This window comes from Palaemon carinicauda, chromosome 33, assembly GCF_036898095.1.
Source record: "Palaemon carinicauda isolate YSFRI2023 chromosome 33, ASM3689809v2, whole genome shotgun sequence".
In the NCBI taxonomy this organism is placed as follows: Eukaryota; Metazoa; Arthropoda; class Malacostraca; order Decapoda; family Palaemonidae; genus Palaemon; species Palaemon carinicauda.
The window spans coordinates 12,980,269-12,999,003 of record NC_090757.1 but is presented as its reverse complement, the minus strand read 5'-3'; the positions used below and the strand labels follow the sequence as shown (position 1 = coordinate 12,999,003).

Sequence of the window (18,735 nt, the reverse complement as noted above, 5' to 3'; positions counted from 1 at the left end):
TCTTGACCTTCCCCGTGCTGGTCAACAGTGCCGACACGCGGGGGTGAGCTGGTATCGTTCTTTTAAGGTAATCCCACAGACTCCTCACTGGGTAAAACTCCAGTTGATGGGTTTCCGGTTACCGAACGAAGACTCTCTATTCGAAATGGGCTGCACCTAGGGTACAGCACACTCTGATTTAAGTCTTGGCAATCCACTCAGGGACGCCGCTGAGGATTACTTCTCCCCGTCTCCTAGGGTAGGAGACATCAGAGGTTGGATCATACAACAAACTAACTCTCTTGGTCAAAAGGTCAAAAGCCCAATTGAGTAGAAAGGGCATCTTACGTGTAAGGAAGCGATCTGCTGCTGGGCCTAAGGTTCATAGAGAGGGGCCTTCAGAGACTAAAGGACCCGAACCGCGTTCCCAGGAGAAAATCGAGATCCAACGGGGGACAAGTTATCTCACACTTGCATAACAAAAGGCATCGATGGGAGAGAATCCCCTTTCACAACATCAGTCACAAAGTACTGAACACTTTGCCTGGAAGACTGACGCTGAAAAGTGTCTGAAGTGCCTAGACATCCTTTTCGTAACCTGTCGCGAAAGGACTCTCAGAGGGGTGGTGTAGGATCGTCCCAGGCAATAAGTCAAAGCAAAGCTACGGCTTAGGAAAGTGTTAGCATGTGGCTGCTTGGAAGATCGTGCCGTGGAGGAAGATCTTTCGGAACTCCGTCAGGAGCTGCAGAAGGTCTGGGAACCATTCTGCGGGATGCCATAGCGAAGCCATTGGAGTCATTGATAAGATCTTGCTTATCCTGACTTGGCTGAGGACTTTTTCACCAGACCAAATGGGGGGGAAAACAAGGCACACCTCTAGGCCGCCCCACCGATCTTGGAATACATCTTGTTTGAGGGCCTGGGGAACGGTCGAATGGGAGCCTTAAGATCAGGGCCGGCTGCGAGCATAACCACAGTCGGGGACCCCACAAAGTTAAGACTTTGTTGGATACAAGATGATTCCAAGACACAAGGAGCCCACTATCTGGGTGGTTTTGCAAGCACATTCCTATACCAGGAATGATGCGAGCAGATGGGGGCAACTAGTTGTCCTCTGTCCATCTGAGGCTTTGTACTGCTAGATGGGTCTCTAAGAGAGGTGAATGCTGGTACCTTTCTGAATCGGGCCAACAGATGAGGATGGAATGGTATTGTATATGCGGCCCCCACCTCTCTCTCTTTTGATGCATTAGAGAGAACCCGCAGAATCAACATGACGAGAGCCCAAAGGCTCAATGATCACGCCAGCCCAAAAGGGTGATCGAACGAGACCCCGAAGGATCAAGGAGAACCAGCAGGTTCAAGATAACACCTCTGCATAAGAGGTTTGTTCTCCCAAAGGAGAATGTCGCTGAAGAGAAGGCTCTCGCTCCCCCCCTGAAGGAGAACCATAAGCGTAACGGGGGACCGACAATGCCCTGAGGTGGTCCTCTCGAGGACGAGAGACTCGTTCCCCCGAAGGGATAACCTACTTCGGAGAAAGCTATGCCATTGCCCCTGGTGGATCAGCCAGCTCCTACAAGTTATTTCTCGCGAACGAGAGGAAAGTTCTCCCGAAGAAGAACACCTAAGACAAGCTTTCTACCAGCTCTATGGGAATAAAGGGTAGGCGTAAAATATCTCTCTCGCGAACGAGGGAGAAGACCTCCCGAAGGAGGACATCGCCAAAGACAAACTTTCTTCCAGCTTTTTTTTCTCTCTCTCTCTCTCTCTCTCTCTCTCTCTCTCTCTCTCTCTCTCTCTCTCTCGAGAGAGAGAGAGAGAGAGAGAGAGAGAGAGAGAGAGAGAGAGAGAGAGAGAGAGAGAGAGAGCGAGAGAGAGAGAGAGAGAGAGAGAGAGAGAGAGAGAGAGAGCAGAGAGAGAGAGAGAGAGAGAGAGAGAGAGAGAGAGAGAGAGAGAGAGAGAGAGAGAGAGAGAGAGAGAGAGAGAGGAGGAGGAGGAGGAGGAGGAGGAGGAGGAGGAGGAGGAGGAGGAGGGGGAGGAGGAGGAGGAGGAGGAGGGGGAGGAGGAGGAGGAGGAGGAGGAGGAGGAGGAGGAGGAGGAGGAAGAGGAACATCAAGTTGAAGGTTGACAGCGAATGCTACCTCGTTATGAGGGCAGCTCACGAGCTACCACATGGAGCGCAGGATAACGAACAGGGCAGCCGTAGCACTCGGCCTTGTGTTCTACGACACTGTTACCTGTAAAAAAAAGGAAGTTGTTATCAATTACAAATCATGTTCCGTTGCACAAAGTACACTATTCGGGGAATAAGTCACCTTCCTTGTAAGAAAATTCCTCGAAAGGGAGCAGAACTGTTATATACTTTAATTCTGTAATGAAACAAACATACGGCAGTTGAGAACCTGCCGACCATCAGTCGCAGGGTAGGGCGGCAATGACAACACCCTTACGGCGGAGGCAGTTGGATACGTTGTCAACAGCAATCACCATCAGTCGCAGGGTAGGGCGGCAATGACAACACCCTTACGGCGGAGGCAGTTGGATACGTTGTCAACAGCAATCACCATCAGTCGCAGGGTAGGGCGGCAATGACAACACCCTTACGGCGGAGGCAGTTGGATACGTTGTCAACAGCAATCACCATCAGTCGCAGGGTAGGGCGGCAATGACAACACCCTTACGGCGGAGGCAGTTGGATACGTTGTCAACAGCAATCACCATCAGTCGCAGGGTAGGGCGGCAATGACAACACCCTTACGGCGGAGGCAGTTGGATACGTTGTCAACAGCAATTAAAGGTACACATATCTAACAACATATATTTCCATTTATACATAAATACACTCGTATATATGTAAGATAAATGAAAATACACAAGAAAAAAAAATAAAATAAAATGAACAAAAAACATCAAGGCAAGTCTTTGCGGGAGAGAAGGGCAGCATGTCCATCCTCTACCGAGCCATAAAGTAAAAAGTGGTTACTCAGCCGAGAAGTGTGAGTGAGCAGGGTAGCCAGTCTACCCCAACCACACCCGCTACCTAGCGGATGGGGTAGTTATCCCTCACTAAAATTATCATGGCTCGTCTTTCAGCTGCGCCGAAAGTATACCCTATAAATAGCGAAGGTTTTAATGTGTCGGAACAATTATGACTTAAAATAAATGAGTTATACACCAGGGATCAAGAACTTTTTTCTACCAAACACATATACCAGAGTATGCTGCATTTAAATTACCTGTAAGTTCTTCAACACTCTTTCCTCCAGTTTTAATTTTCACTAATTGCTCCTGCTCCACACTTAGTGGAAGACAGCCATTCTGCATAAGGTACACAGCATTGCGACGTGCAATTTCGAGGAGACGCTTTCGAGTAACCTGGAAAATAAATTTGTTTCCAATAGATATTTTGCATTCTTCTACTATACCCTCCAATTATACACTAGTTTCAAACTTTCAGCGGGAAAATAAAAATGTTTCATGACCTAGGAAGTACTTCCATAAATACATACCTTATCACGGAGATCTGAAACACAATCTCTCTTCCGTCCTGAGCGCGACCTGGACCTTGAACGCGATCTTGAATAACTGGGGGGTAAAGAGAAATTATAAAGTTGTGTTAGATAAATGCAAATAAAAAAAATTATATTTTTTGTTCTAATAATGCATACATGATATTTGCAATACAAGTAGAATATTTTCCAAAAGCTCTGCAAAACCTATATTTGATTTTCATGAGCCTACAGTAAATTTCTAGGCTACCCTAATTACATACACTCCATCATTTCAGAGTTCTTTGCGTTCCCTTATATTTCAAATACATCCAAAATAAAGGACCTTACTCTCAACATAGGCCTTGGAAATCGTAATATCTAACCAACCCATAACATAGGTCTACCATGGCCACACTCCAAGCTTGTAAAATTTGCTTTTTGTCGATAGTATGTTAGTCAATACACTAGCCACTTGCTGAATTAATGCCACTAGTTATAGGATCCTTTAAGGATTGCCCAAACAGTTTGACGATGGATCCTTTTCTAGGTACGGGTCTTTTCTTTGACTATACATACAACATATAGCCTTTGTTATTTCTCGCCCATTTACCTCTTTCCTCACATCCAACAACACTAAGCATAAAAAAGACAATGGTCTAAAAGATTAAGATGATTTTGTCGTGTGAAGGCATGGGACAAGGACATGTTAGGAAATTAGTAGACACTAAAGTAGCAGGAAAAAAAAAAAAAGGAGGGAAGTATAAAAACATCTTGATAAAATGAGGCATATAAAGTCCTACTGTATGTCCAATGAGATTTTAGAAAGAAAGAACATGGAGTAAAGGCATGTGACGTCTTTATAACCAATTAACATATGCATTTTATTTCCCTACAAAAGACTAAGAACATTCTTTCCATTTAAAGGTTTAAAGGGCACTCATGAATGGCAGGGGCAAGGGACAGAGACATTGACCTATTGAGCAGGACAATACCCTAGAGACAGACCATACATACATATTATCAGTGCCCAAGCCCCTCTCCACCCAAGCTACAACCAAGGAGGGCCAGACAATGCCTGCTGATGACTGCAGATAGACCTATAAGCTCCCCCAAACCTTCCATCCTTAGCTCACAAGGATGGTGAGGTTGTAGCAACCAAAGAAACTAACGAGTTTGAGCGGAACTCGAGCCCCAGTCTGGCATTCACCAGTCAGGGACATTACCACATCGGTCACCACAAAAAATTATAAAAAATTAACAGGATACCAACAAAACTTTCATGATTATCTATAATTTCACATGGATGAAAAAAAAATGATAAATTTGTAGGTAATTTGTGTTTTTCCAAACTATACAAACCTTAGCTATTTATCAGGGGTATTACTTTTGACGTGGCTGAAATGATGAGCCAATAAAGTTTAGTGAGGGTTAATTACCCGCACCAGTAGTTAGAGGGAAGGGGGTAGCTTGCTACCGCTCCCACTCACACACCTGTGATTTAGCTCACTTTACTTGGAGGTAGGACTTCAAGGGGGATAGGGCTGGCAGGCAAGTTTGTATAAATAGCTAAGGTTTGTATCGTTAGGAAAAATACAGATTACCTACGAATTTGTCATTTGTTCCGTAACTGGGATACAAACCATGCTACTTATTAGGGGTGACTCACCCATTAGGAAGGGTGGACATCCCTGCCAATCTAGCAAGTCTGGTATGTCAGTACTCAACAATAAAGAGTCCCTGCGCCTCGCTAAAACTTTGCTACGCAATGTCCGCGGCCTACGCAAGCTGTGTGTTGAGATATATAGAAGTGTGACCGTCCAGGTAAAGTTATTCAGTCTTTGGAAGGAAAAACTGTCGTAACCAAGACTTTCCCAATACCACCTCGTCAGGGTATGAGGACGCAACAGTATTAAGTTTTAATAAAAGGTACACAAGGGAGCATGGTTTATCTGCAGTGGTTTGAGGTCAGCTTATGCAAAGAACCCAGGATGCTGCTTTCCCCAAGAGAGGGGAGGGTGTAGAAAAGAATAAGAGCCAGTCAAACCTTTTCATTCACGCAGACCAAAACCGGGTAACAATGCCCTCAACCTTCTGCTACTTGTCCAATAAGGAGCTTGAGGTTTTAAACCAGCTGTTGTGCAGCCACCACAGGACCAATAGAAAACGTATCGAGTCTCCTGTGGGTCACGTCTTGCAGGTAGTGGGATGTGAACGTAGTTCGAAGTTTCCACACCCCAGCCTGAAGAACCTGCATCACTGAGAAGTTTCTCTTGAATTCCAGGGACGTAGCTACGCCCGACATCATGAGCTCTGGGGCGACGTGGAGGAGGAGGGTCTGGATTCAATGCATGGTCTATGACCTTGCGAATCCATGCTGATATTGTGTTCTTGGTGACCCTCCTCTTAGTCCTTCCTGTACTAACTAAGAGTGCAGACACACGAGGATGGGCTGCAGCTGTTCTCTTAAGGTACAGCCTTAAACTCCTCACTGGGCAGAGTATGAGTTGATCAGGGTCATCTGTTAAAGAACGAAGACTCGAAATTCAGAGGGAGTTGAATCGTGGATCCGCTACTCCCGGGTTCTGAGTCTTAGCAATAAACTCAGGACTCAGGAACAAAGCTGAACGTTACCTCTCCCCATCCCCTTGAATGGGCGATGTCGTATGAGAGACCATGAAGTTCATCGACTCGTTTGGCCAAAACCAAAGCTAGCAGGAACACAGTCTTTCAAGTTAGGTGGCGATCTGTTGCCTGGCGTAATGGTTCATAGGGAGGTCTCTTAAGAGACCTGAGAACTCAAACCACGTTCCATGGGGGAAGGTATCACTTCAGACTGAGGGCAGGTAAGTTTATAACTCCGTATGAGTAAGGAAAGTTCTAGCTATAAAGAAACGTCCATTCCTTCCAGTTTAAAGGCGAGGCTTAAGGCTGAGCCATAGCCTTTTACCGCCGGGACTGAAAGGCACATTTCTTCACGCAAATATACGAGAAACTCCGCTATTGCTGGAATAGTGGCATCGAGAGGAGATACTCCTTCCGACACCAACCACAGAAGACTTTCCACTTTGCCTGGTAGACTGCTGCTGATGACTTTCGCAGGTGTCCAGACATCCTGATTGCAACTTGTTGCAAAAATCCTCTCTGAGAGAGGAGATGCTGAATAGTCTGCAGGCATGAAGTCGTAGCGAAGCTATGGCTTTGTGGAATATGTTGGCATGTGGTTGTTTGAGTAGATTGTGTCGTAGAGGGAGCTCTGTTGGGGGCTCCGTTAGGAGTTGCAGAAGGACCGGAAACCATTCAGCGTGATGCCAGAGCAGAGCTATGAGGGTAATTGAAAGATTGACCGATGTTCTGGCCTTGTTGTGTACTGTACCTTTCTCATCAGACAAAACGGGAGAAAAGCGTAAACGTCGATGTTGTCCCACCGTTGTTGGAATGATTCCTGCCAGAGGGCCTTGGGGTCTGGGACTGGGGAACAATATAACGGGAGCCTGAAGTTCAGGGCCGTTGCGAAGACGTCCACTATCGGAGAACCCCACAAAGTCAGGACTTTGTTGGCTACTAGATGATCCAGGCTACTAGATGATCCAAAGACCACTCGGTACTGACTATCTGAGATGCTCTGCTCAAGTTGTTGGCGAGCACATTCCTTTTGCCCGGAATGAAGCGTGCCAATAGTGGTATCGAGTGGATCTCGGCCCATCTCAGTATATCTACTACTAGATGGGATAGGTGCTACCGAAAAGTACCTCCTTGCTTGTTGATGTAAGCCACTACTGTGGTGTTGTCGCTCATCACCACCACGGAGTGGCCTGCCAGGAACTGTTGGAACTTTTGAAGGACCAGAGAGACGGCCTTCATCTCAAGGAGATTTATGTGGAGGTACTCTTCTGACTCTGACCAGAGGCCTGAGGTCGTGTGGTGCAGCACGTGGGTCCCTCACCCTTTTTTTTGAAGCGTCTGAGAACAGCATCAAATCCGGGGGAGGATGAGAAGATCCACTCTCTTTCATAGATTCTCGGCAGCCACCCACCACTCAAGGTCCGTCAGTTCCGCTGATCCCATGGGGATCCGGATGTCGGGGGAATCAAGAGACTGATTCCACCAGGACTTGAGTCGCCATTGGAGGGATCTCACCCAGATGTGGCCATTGGGAACTAGACCAGCCAGCGATGAAAGGTGACCGAGAAGACATAACCACGTCTGGGCTGGAAGTTCTTTTCGTCTGAGGAAGGGACTTGCGACCTTCCTCAGCCTTGCTCTTCTGTTGTCTGATAGGAAGGTTTTCTGGAGACTGGTGTCTATCATCATGCCTAGGTATACCAGTCTCGGTGTATAAGCAGTGATGACTTCTTGAGATTTACCATGATCCCTAGATCTTGGCAAAGTCTCAGAAGTTTGTCTCGGTATTGAAGAAGGGTTGACACCAAGTCTGCTAGGATTAGCCAGTCGTCCAGTTAGCGGAGGAGACGGATGCCAATCCTGAGCGCCCAAGATGACACTACGGCAAACACTCTGGTGAAGACTTGAGGAGCTGTGGAAAGACTGAAGCACAGCACCTTGAACTGGTATTTCCTGTTGTCTAGGCTGAATCTTAAGAACTTCCTTGAAGACGGATAGACTGGGATCTGGAAGTATGCGTCCTTTAAGTCCAGTGTACACATGAAGTCCTGTGGTCTTACCGCAAGTCTTACCGTGTCTGCCGTCTCCGTGCTGAACGGAGTTTGCTTGACAAACTGGTTGAGAGGTCAAAGACTGGTCTCCAGCCTCTAGAAGCCTTTCTTACAAGAAAGAGTCAACTGAAGAAGCCTGGGGACCCGTTGAGGACCTCCTGGAGAGCGCCCTTTTCAACAGGATCTTGACTTCTGCCCGAAGGGCCGGCCCCTTTGCTGATCCCATGGCAAAGGAGTCTATCGACACTGGATTCCTGGTCAGGGGAGGGCGAGATATTATGAACGGGGTGCGATATCCTAAATGAATCAGAGATTGTCCAGGGTTCGGCCGCGAGTTGCTTCAGCCTGTCCAAGCAACTTTGTAGGCATCCCCCCACTGGTGGACAAGCAGGGGAGTGCCTATTCTAGCGTTTGCTGCCTCGGCTGCTCCCTCTATGATTTTTCCCTCCCCTGGAGGACTTAGTCCCTTCCCTGTCCTTGGCAAGAAAGGGTTTCTTAGACACCATTGTCTTCGCTGCTGTTTTGGTCATCGTGGTGTTGGTTGGACGGGACTGCTGAGAAGCTGGTGGTTTATAGGGCTTGGATGTCAAAGCCCTATGGAGGAGGGAGTCCTAGTGGGACTTTCTCCATCTCTCAAAAGGATGTTCCACGTCCTTAGGCTCAAACAGGTGGGCTCCCTCTAGAGAGGAATGTCTGAGCGTAGCTATCTGGACGTTAGGGACTTGTTGGTGGAATCTCTCAGACACTGCATCTCAACGTTTCAAGATGGTGTTTGCCCCCAAGTTCGAAACTTGGTGGGCGAGAAACTCGATCGCGCATGTGCTTGAGAGAAGGAAAGTCTCCATTGCCTTCCTGGTATGTTCCTTGGAGAAATCCAGAGTTATCACAAGGATTCCCAAGGTCCCTAACCAGATATCAAGCCACGAAGTAGCCTGCATAGCATACTTCGTGACCTTTTCCTGATTAAGGATCTCGGTCGCCAAGAAAGAGACCTGCCGGCTGTAGTCTCTCTCTACAGAGACCCCTTGGTGAGCTCTTCCAAGGAATGGTGGAGAGGAAGAGCTGGATTAGGCTCCTCCAGGATCTCGAAGTACCTCCTCTGTTGGACACGAGGATGTGGGAGGACCTTGTTGGTAGAGGCGGAACAGTGGGAGGAGGCATACTCGGAGAGCTGTAGGGCAATCTTAGCCCAGGCATCCTTCAACCCTTGAGACCAAGGCAGGGCTGCAATGGTCTTTGAGGGCTTCTGGGTGCCAAAGACGCGGTCTAAGACCGTGTTCTTGCTCTCCTAAGGGGGTATCTTTGGGTTGGTAAACCCATTGAGAACCCTTATAAGAGTCAGGACCTGCCAAAATGCATGTTCTGACTCTTTTTGCTCTCCTTCCGACGTTCGATTTGCAGCAAAGTCTCCATCTTCCAACCCCGAGAGCTCTTCCCAAGGTGGGTTGCAGACATTCCTCGAGTGGCTGGCTGTCTCCATCTTGGTAGTCCTAGTGGAGGACTTTGGCAAGGTCTTGGAGTCTTTGGGCTCCTTCTGAGGAAGAAAGTAGGACTCCAACATCGAATGCCTAGATGTTGTGTCCTTCCTGATCTCCGATGAAGGTAGGGAACTCCCTGCACGTGGGGAGGTTTCCTCCGACGGTGGAATGGAAGAGGTCCTTCCTCACGCGACTCCCTTGGCAAAGGTGAGGTGGGAGAGTATCCCGGGGAAGATACAGGATATACTAGCCTTGATGGCCTGACCGGAGTCAGTTTTATGCTCGAGGAAGTGACCACGTCAGAGACTCCTCTTTTCCTCTTCAGGGGATTAGAAGAAGCCATGGTTCTGTGCCGAGTCTGGAGCTATAGGGTGCTCCGATGAGCGCCCAGACAGGGCAGGACTGAAGGCTTGTGCTACAGCTCTGACTATGGCACTGAATCATGGCTGCTGACTGACCGATACACTGTTAGACAGATCCCCTAAAGAGAAAGGGACCTAAGGTTCCCTACGAGGAGTTCCCGTTATAGGTGGGTACGCCTTAGAAGGCAGTTTTCGGATCCTGAACCTCTCTGCAGAAGCCTGTTCCCTTTTCCCCATGGGCACGCTGAAAGGCGTTTGCAGGGAGGGGAGTGAGGCGATGGTGCACGTGCTGGTGAGCGCTGACGCGCGGGTGAGCATTGGCACGCACGCGCGGGCAACTGTGGGTGGGTGCGCGCGTGACTTGGTGCGTGCGCGTGGGAGAGATCTGGTAAGCAGGAGAGCACTGGCGCGCGCGTGGGAGAGTGCAGGCGAGATCTGCCACACAGGAGAGATATGGCACGTATGCGCGGGAGAGTGATGGCGCGCAGGAGAGATATGGCACGTACGCGCGAGCGAGTGATGTCGCGTAGGTGAGCGCTGGCACACAGGCGAATGCTGGCCCGCAGGAGCTCGATGACGTGCAGGAGTGTTGGCTCGCGGGAGAGCACTGGTGCACAGGAGAGCGCTAGCGCGTGGGAGAGCGCTGGCGCGCGGGAGAGCATTGGCGCGCAGGAGAGCGCAGGCGCGTAGCAGAGCGTAGGCGCGTGGCGCAGTTTGCAGCTGCTGTCTAGGTTGGCGAACAGGAGACCGAATTTGCGCATGTGCGCGCAGTTTCAGTGGGCTCGGTTGAGCCCGAGATCGTTAGCGCGCTGGTAGAAGCTGAGGGCGAGCAGGTGAAGGCGCGCACCGAAGCGTTGTAGAGCGCTGACGAGCAGGCTGGTGCTGACGGGCTGCTAGTGAGCGCCGGTGAACTGCATGAGGTTGACCAGCCGAAGGGCGATGGCACACAGCAGCGCACTTCAGTAGGACCTCAGGAGGCTTTACCAGGAACAGCGATGGAAGGTCGGCAGGTCGGCTGGCAGGTAGATCAGGAACCGGGATGTGCCCTTTGGAAGGGCGAACATCCACCGATGGAGATCGCGAACGATCTGCAGAGAGGTCCAGGACCGAAGTCGGATGACTAGTAGCATGTCCAGGCACAGTCGAATGTCGAGGGCCAAAAGATGACTGCAGCAGAGACTCCTCTGCGGGTGACGGCTGCGACAACGTAGCAGAAGAGACGAAGAGGCGCCTTTTCATCGATGGTGAAGGGAGACCTCTAAGGTAAAGTGGAGGGCGAGCTTTACGGCGAAGACGCCCTCTAGGGGCCGTTGGATCAGCAAGCTGACCGTGAGCCGCAGCAGTCCTCCAAAGAGGAGTCTCTATGAGTGAACTCCCCCGAGGAGGAGAAACACTCGCAAGAGAGAGAGAGATGTTGGACTTAGTTTCCCCCTCGAAGGTTGATCAGGAACGGGGGAAACTAAGTCGGCAGCAACAGCTGGAGTGTCTGGTGGACCAGGGGGGTCAGCCGAGATCACAGGCGACACCTCTGACACCACAATGTCAACAAGGGCCAGAGGATCTACCTTCGACGGCGACGATGACTGCTGCACGCTAGCACCCCGCCGGATGATTTGCAACAATGAGTCCTTGGAGGGCAGACTCAGGAGCCCCAAGAATGACCAAACCCAAAACAGGGAAGTTATTGACAAGGCCTCACCCTGAGGGAGAGGTGGGGCCACTTCGCTAGGGGAAGCAACACCATCTCTCGAGGACAGGGGTTGGCCGATATCAAATTGGTCTACAAAAGACCGAACGAGTAGGAGCTTCGGAGGAGGGTCGGGAGACGGAAAAAGAGGCCTAGGGTTTTCCCTCTTCAAAGGAGCCTTCGAAGGAGAAATATCCAGCTTAGACTTCTTCTTCTGCCGTCGCCCAAACCTCTCTCACTGGGAGGCAGACCATTCCCTGCACTCACTACACATATTGTTACAATCACACTGTTGACCTCTGCAGGCGGGACAAAGGGTGTGGGGGTCGGTCTCCACCACCGACATAAAAGTTCCGCAGGGCCGGCCAGTGAGTCCAGGGCAGGTGCGCATGTTTGCAGAAGTCAACACACAAACACACACTAAAACAAAGAAAAAGCAAAAACAGATTAATGGCAGTCCAATAAAGGCGAAGGATGAAGAGCGGCAACGTCCGTTCACCATCCGAGCGAAAAGTAAAGTAAGCTAAATCACAGGTGTGTGAGTGGGAGCGGTAGCAAGCTACCCTCCTGTAACTAGCAGTGCGGGTTGTTAACCCTCGCTAAACTTTAATGGCTCGTCATTTCAGCTACGCCAAAAGTAATACCCCTAATAAACAGCGTGGTTTGTATTCCAGTTACGGAAGAAATTAAATTCTAAAAACACATCTCTATGTCTCTTTAATTTGCACCATATTAGAAGTATGTAATGATGTGTGCAAATCAGGACAAGAAGGAATGAGTAGAAAGGTGGCTATGCACCACATTATTGAGGTAGCGTCAAGGACTTGCATCTTTACCACGGATATTTAGAAAATATTGAACAATTGGATTTCCCATCTATGACATAAAAAAAAGAATGTGTAGAATAACAGGCTATCTACCCATACTGAGCCAAATTAACAATTAATTGTAAAATCGACCACTGGCAATACCTCCGATGACGAAAACGTGAATGTCGGTCCCTCGAGTGACTTCGAGAGCGAGAGTATCTTCTATATCTTCGGTCACCATCCCGATCTCTATGCCAGCTACCATGAAGAGAAAGAATCATTACTAGAGTCATTTTAAACTAAGTGATAAAAATAAAAGGTTTATATAATTTAAAAAGGGCATACCTAAGTACATCCATCAATTACGATAATGACTTCAGTAAACACATATTGTATCATCATTTAGGCAAACCGCCCCCAAGCACTAACCTGGACGACTTTTTATGTTTAGATCGTTCCTTAGATTTCGATCTACTTTTGACACTTCTCTCCTTGCTTTTGGATCTTTCTTTGGCTTGTTTTTTCTTGTCTTTAGATTTCTCCCTCTTACTTTTCTTCTTCTCTTTGCTTTTGTCTTTGTCTTTTTTCGATTTCTTTTTATGCGACTTGCTTTTCGAAGTCTCCTCTTTGTCATTTTCACTAATAATTTCCCCTTCTTCAACTTCTGAAAACCAAATTGTGGAAAACATTGAGCGCCATTATCATCAACCGATGCTTTAAAACCATGTAAATAATCAAGCATACCTTTTTTAATCTTCTTATAATCCAAAGGAACACTTAACATTAATAAAAATTTGATGACACTTTTTCTAAATTATATACATACATAACCCTTGAAAAAAAATGGCCGCTATCTGATTAGTATATCATCATGCCCTAATCAGTAATATTGAGTCCTGCACAATCTATTAAATATCATTATCATCAGTATTACTATTATAAGGCAGGAGACACTCATATTGCAACTAGTTTTTTCCTTTTTTCTGACTAAGATGTTCTCTGGTGGTAGAAAACCAAATATTACATATACAAAGCTCATGGGTATTAAAATATACTTAGTTTGCTTGATATTTATCTAACTCCTATACTTCAAGTAAGTGTTGTTTTAACACATCACATACACTGAATCCCAATATCTCAAGTGTGGACCACCCAAGGATACCTTTTCCTTTCATGATGCACTGTACTCTAAAAAATGAGCAGACCTATGGGAGGCAAGGGGCCAAGTTTTCTTCTCAATATAAACATGACTTTCCTGCTTATATCATTTGACAAAATTCATATACACCTTCCATTTCCAATGCAGAGGATGGGTGGAGTCAACATTTACTTGAAACCTCAAGAAATAAATACAAGCTAAATGACAGTAATCTTTCCTACAAATGAACTATAGATATACTATATAATATTTGATCTGGGCCCCAGAGAAAAGTAATAAATATTTAAAGTAATTATTTTCCATAATAAAAAACCTAGTCCCTTAATAGGAATACGACTTCAAGAAAGCTGTAACACCTGTTAAAAATTTGGCAAGGTATTTATATTGGGCTTAAGACACACACTTTTGAATGCAGGACTAGGATTTAAGGACTCGGGTGTTTATAGTTTGGAAAAATACAAACTACTTTAGAAATTTGTTATTTATTCCTACACGGATACAATCCACCGTCCTGCAATACGAGACTAATCCTCAGGGTGGATAAAGTCCCTGTTGTTTGACGTTCCTGGGAAATGTCAGAGCACCTGGTCCTGTGAGGAGCGAAGGTGATAACTCCTGCCAACCTCATAATGGTGTGAGCATGGAGATGTCACAAGCATTAGGTTAGGCACATACCTATCGTAAATGGTACTCACTCACAGAATCTATAACATGATGATTATGTCCCAATGTATAATACACATCTATAAGAAACACTGTAGGTTTGAGCACATTCTATCCATCCTCCCACTTGTCTGGGAAGAGGGGAAGATGATACTTATTAACAAATTCAAATCTTATCTGAAAAGAAATATTGCTTGATTATGAAGCTTGCCCACATCTGACATCCAGTCCAGCTATAACGACCAAGACTGCTGCACCCCTAGAGAGAGGCAAGAAAGAAGAGCAAAACGTAGTGGGAGGGGATGATTGCCTGGTGTTTCCATTCATGCATCTAAACCTACACCACTATCAGGTTTTCCTGAAATTTGAGTGGGGCCAATACCCAACTTGGTGATCCCTTTCTGGAAATGGCCTTTCAGTCCCCTTGTTGGTCTCACAAGCTAGAACAAGGATCTTGAAAGAGGAATCAGAACGTCGTTTTCTGCGAGTTTCTAGTTCAGCCATACGGTAAACAGGTAGATCACTAGTGATAATTAGAAAGCAAGAAGCCTTACAGTTGTGCATGGATGTAGGGACCACTCTGAATCTACAGCCTGCCCCTGGAAATTGAGCGTCTTCCCTATAGTCCATTTCTTTTAGCGATGCATATTTGCACCGACTCGCAGCGGTGCCCTTTTAGCTCAGAAAAGTTTCCGGATCGCTGATTGGTTGGACGAGATAATTCCAACCAATCAGCGATCACGAAACTTTTCCGAGCTAAAAGGGCACCGCTGCGAGTCGCTGCAAATATGCATCACTAAAAGAAATGGACTATAGTGGGAGGGTATGATTGCCTGGTGTTTCCATTCATGCATCTAAACCTGCACCACTATCAGGTTCTTCCTGAAATTTGAGTGGGGCTAATACCCAACTTGGTGATCCCTTCTTGGAAAAGGCCTTTCAGTCCCCTTGTTGGTCTCACAAGCTAGAACAAGGATCTTGAAAGAAGAATAAAAACACTGGTTTTCTGCGAGTTTCTAGATCAGCCATACGGTGAACAGGTAGATCACTGGTGATAATTAGAAAACAAGGCCTTACTTTCGTGCATGGATGTAGGGACCACTCTGAATATACAACCTGCCCCTGAAAAGTGAGCGTCTTCCCTAGGACATATATCTTTCCTGGAATGAACATTGCTGTCAACTTTACAGCTTGTCCCCATCCAGATATGCATTTGCTTTTCAATTTGCCGAGACTAATCAACACAATACCCCTTTGGTTGTTGACCTATGCTATGGCCATAGTTTTGTCACTTATCAATGCTGCTTGGATTTCCAATAGGTTGATGTGTAGATGCTTTTCTTCTGGGGACAACACTACGTGAGCGATTTGGTCCATCAGGTGTACGCTCCATCCTTCGTTGGTTGCGTCCGAGAACTGATCATGCAGGGAAACAACAGGCGATCTCAATTCCTTCACGCAAGTGGAAACGTAACTGGTAACATGGGGGTCATGAAAAGAACAATCATGCGGTGAACAATCACACAGGGACCTATCACAAGGAAACTGAGAATCATGTTACCGTTCACGTGAGGGAATGTCCCCTCACTCATAAAAACAGACACCTATCAGTGATCCTTTCCCTCTACCACAAGCAAATTTCTCACCCTTTGGAACCATAGTCTCCTCTATGACGGAGGCTGATTTGCATCTTGTTTGTTCTGGAAAAAGGAGACAAGGGCAGTAGCCTTAATTCTGATCAACTGAGCGAGTACAATACTCAGTTAGGTACAAGACCACACATTGGTAGCTGTAGCATAAGACTCTGTACAACTGAGACACCTTCCTGGTCTGGGTTGGTTCTCTGTATCCCACCACACTATCACACACAATCAAGGAGAGATCAGCATGAGTCTCGCACAACAGTAGATTAGTCTTCCTGGACTACTACTGGGCAGAAGTAGCAGCATCCAAAGGATTAGATAAAGATAAAGAGAAAAATTAGACATTTTTTCTTGCTAGCTTTCTTCAGGGTCAAGGTCTTGGAAGCCAATGACAATACTCCCACAACGGAAGAGGATACAGGGCTTCTCCAACAGTAAAAACAACAATAACTGGCACCACACTGTCCAGTGCCTCCAAAGGTATAAGAAGAGATGGGGAAAATACAATGGGGAAAGCCTAAGAAGTCATGTTGGCAGCCAACACCTTCAACAACTTTCACGTGGACGGAGTACCAACGATGCCCTAAGAAAAACCCAACTTCAGGTCCATGTTGTTGTGGTCACTTAGAACAACTATGTGCAAGCCTTGAAGGAAAAAAAGGGATTTTGACGAAGGAAAAATCTATTTCTGGACGAGAGACCTGTGCCGCCCAGTGAACCCACCCTCGAAATCCCTCCCTGCTTGGGCCCCAACCTTGGAAAAAAAAGGAGTATTACTTTTATCATGTGAAACTGACATTTTAACATTCCCTGAGAATGACCCATGGGCAAGTCAAGTTCTTCCTCCTCATAAATACCTCCGAAACCTATCCATAGAGGACTCCAAGGGAGACAGTAGGCCGGATGAAAAGCTGCCGCCATAAGATTTTTCGCCATCAGCTTAGGCACCACCAGCATCACTACTGAAAAATCTTTCTTAACCTCCTCTTCCTCACTCTTCACAACCACAACCTGTCCTAATCACAAGGGATGACTACAAACAGCCAATGTCCTCGGTAAAAAACACACAGATGGCGGGAATCAATCCTAGGTTTGAACAAACCAACCAGAATTCTTACATTTACCAGGAGACAATTACATAATACACTTCTCCATTTAAACTGCAATGATAAAGGAAAAGATTTATAACAGGCAAGATTGAGAGGCAACTACAGTAGGTGTTTACTGCTTGTGGCTAAAATCAGAGGCAAGTCTCTAATAGACAGAAAGACAGGCAAAGTGTGTATAATTACCCCCATTAAATTTTTAACAGTTTCGCTGAAGTTGTACTCATATCAAAGGATCAGTGTTTTTTATTCGTTCAGGAACAAATAAAATAATTGAAAAGAGGGAGGTGACAATTTTTTTTCAACTATTATTGATACTGTTCTTTTTTATGGCTAAAATTTATTTGCCCTTATATATAAGAGAACAGATTGATATTGTGATTATTTCATTACTAAAATTTATTTCCCCTTATATATAGAGAACAGTATACACAATACATACCATTAGCATTTTCACTAACAATTTCACCATCTTCAACTTCTGAAAACCAAACGGTAAAAGTAATTAAGCAACACAATTATCAGATTAAAAAATCATTATTATGAGGCCAGTTTACTATTATTTGAAACAAACAAACATTCATTAGGAAGCAAAATAAGCTTCCAAGGAATGGAGTAACCTATGATGAAAACCAGAAAAATAGCCTTAATATCAACATAAATTTGATGAGACCATCAAGTCCCACTGCTAGACTCTCATAGGACTCTCCTAAAGATTTGTTTTGAAATGAAAGGTGTAAACAAGAGCAAGATAAACGTAAAGATGTTAAAGAGGTACGTGGAGAGAAAGCATAACTGCAGCAATTTAAAGTACATATGCTTAACAGCTAGGAGAAGAGAAACAAAAACTGGAGTAACATAAAGATGTTGAACAGCTAAGTGAAGTGAAACCAAAACTGGAGAAACGTAAAGAAGTTGAACAGTTAAGTAAAGAGAAACTAAAACTGGAAAAACAAAACTATGCTCAAGAGCTAGGTAAAGAGAAACAAAAACTGGAGAAACCTAAAGATGTTGAACAGCTAGGTGAAGACAAAACTAAAACTGGAAAAACAAAAATATGCTCAAGAGTTAGGTAAAGAGGTAAAGTGAAATCAAAACTGGAAAAACGTAAAGATGTTGAACAGATGGGTGAAGAGAAACCAAAACTGGAGAAACCTAAAGATGTTGAACAGCTAGAAGAAGAGAAACCACAACTGGAGCAACCTAAAGATGTTGAACAGCTAGGTAAAGAGAAACCAAAACTAGAGAAACCTAAAGATGTTGAACACCTAGGTAAAGAGAAACCAAAACTGGAGAAACAATGATGTTGAACAGCTAGGTAAAGAGAAACCTAAAGATATTGAACAGCTAGGAGAAGAGAAACCAAAATTGGAGAAACCTAAAGATGTTGAACAGCTAGGTGAAGAGAAACAAAAACTGGAGAAACCTAAAGATGTTGAACACCTAGGTGAAGAGAAACCAAAACTAGAGAAACCTAAAGATGTTGAACAGCTAGGAGAAGAAAAACCAAAATTGGAGAAACCTAAAGCTGTTGAACAGCTAGATGAAGAGAAACTAAAACTGGAAAAACAAAAATATGCTCAAGAGCTAGGTAAAGAGAAACCAAAACTGGAGAAACCTAAAGATGTTGAACAGCTAGGAGAAGAGAAACCAAAACTGGAGAAACATAAAGATGTTGAAC

General features: G+C 45.9%; 1 protein-coding gene across 17 annotated transcripts in view; it reads right to left on the bottom strand.

The window, feature by feature from the left end:
- Positions 1-18,735, bottom strand: part of LOC137625854 (protein Son-like) — a 137,733-nt gene that overhangs the window by 82,078 nt on the left and 36,920 nt on the right. For 16 of the 17 annotated variants that reach the window (XR_011040924.1, XR_011040925.1, XR_011040926.1 and 13 more), the window contains exons 4-8: positions 17,497-17,535; positions 12,913-13,147; positions 12,646-12,741; positions 3,493-3,568; positions 3,220-3,358 (exon numbers count right to left, since the gene is read on the bottom strand). Coding sequence is in view for 13 of the 17 variants with exons in the window: in XM_068356758.1 (XP_068212859.1) it covers positions 3,220-3,358; positions 3,493-3,568; positions 12,646-12,741; positions 12,913-13,147; positions 17,497-17,535 (585 nt within the window). In the remaining 4 variants the exon portion in view is untranslated. The remainder of the gene's footprint in view (positions 1-3,219; positions 3,359-3,492; positions 3,569-12,645; positions 12,742-12,912; positions 13,148-17,496; positions 17,536-18,735) is intronic. The other variant, XM_068356760.1, reaches the window with a different exon arrangement.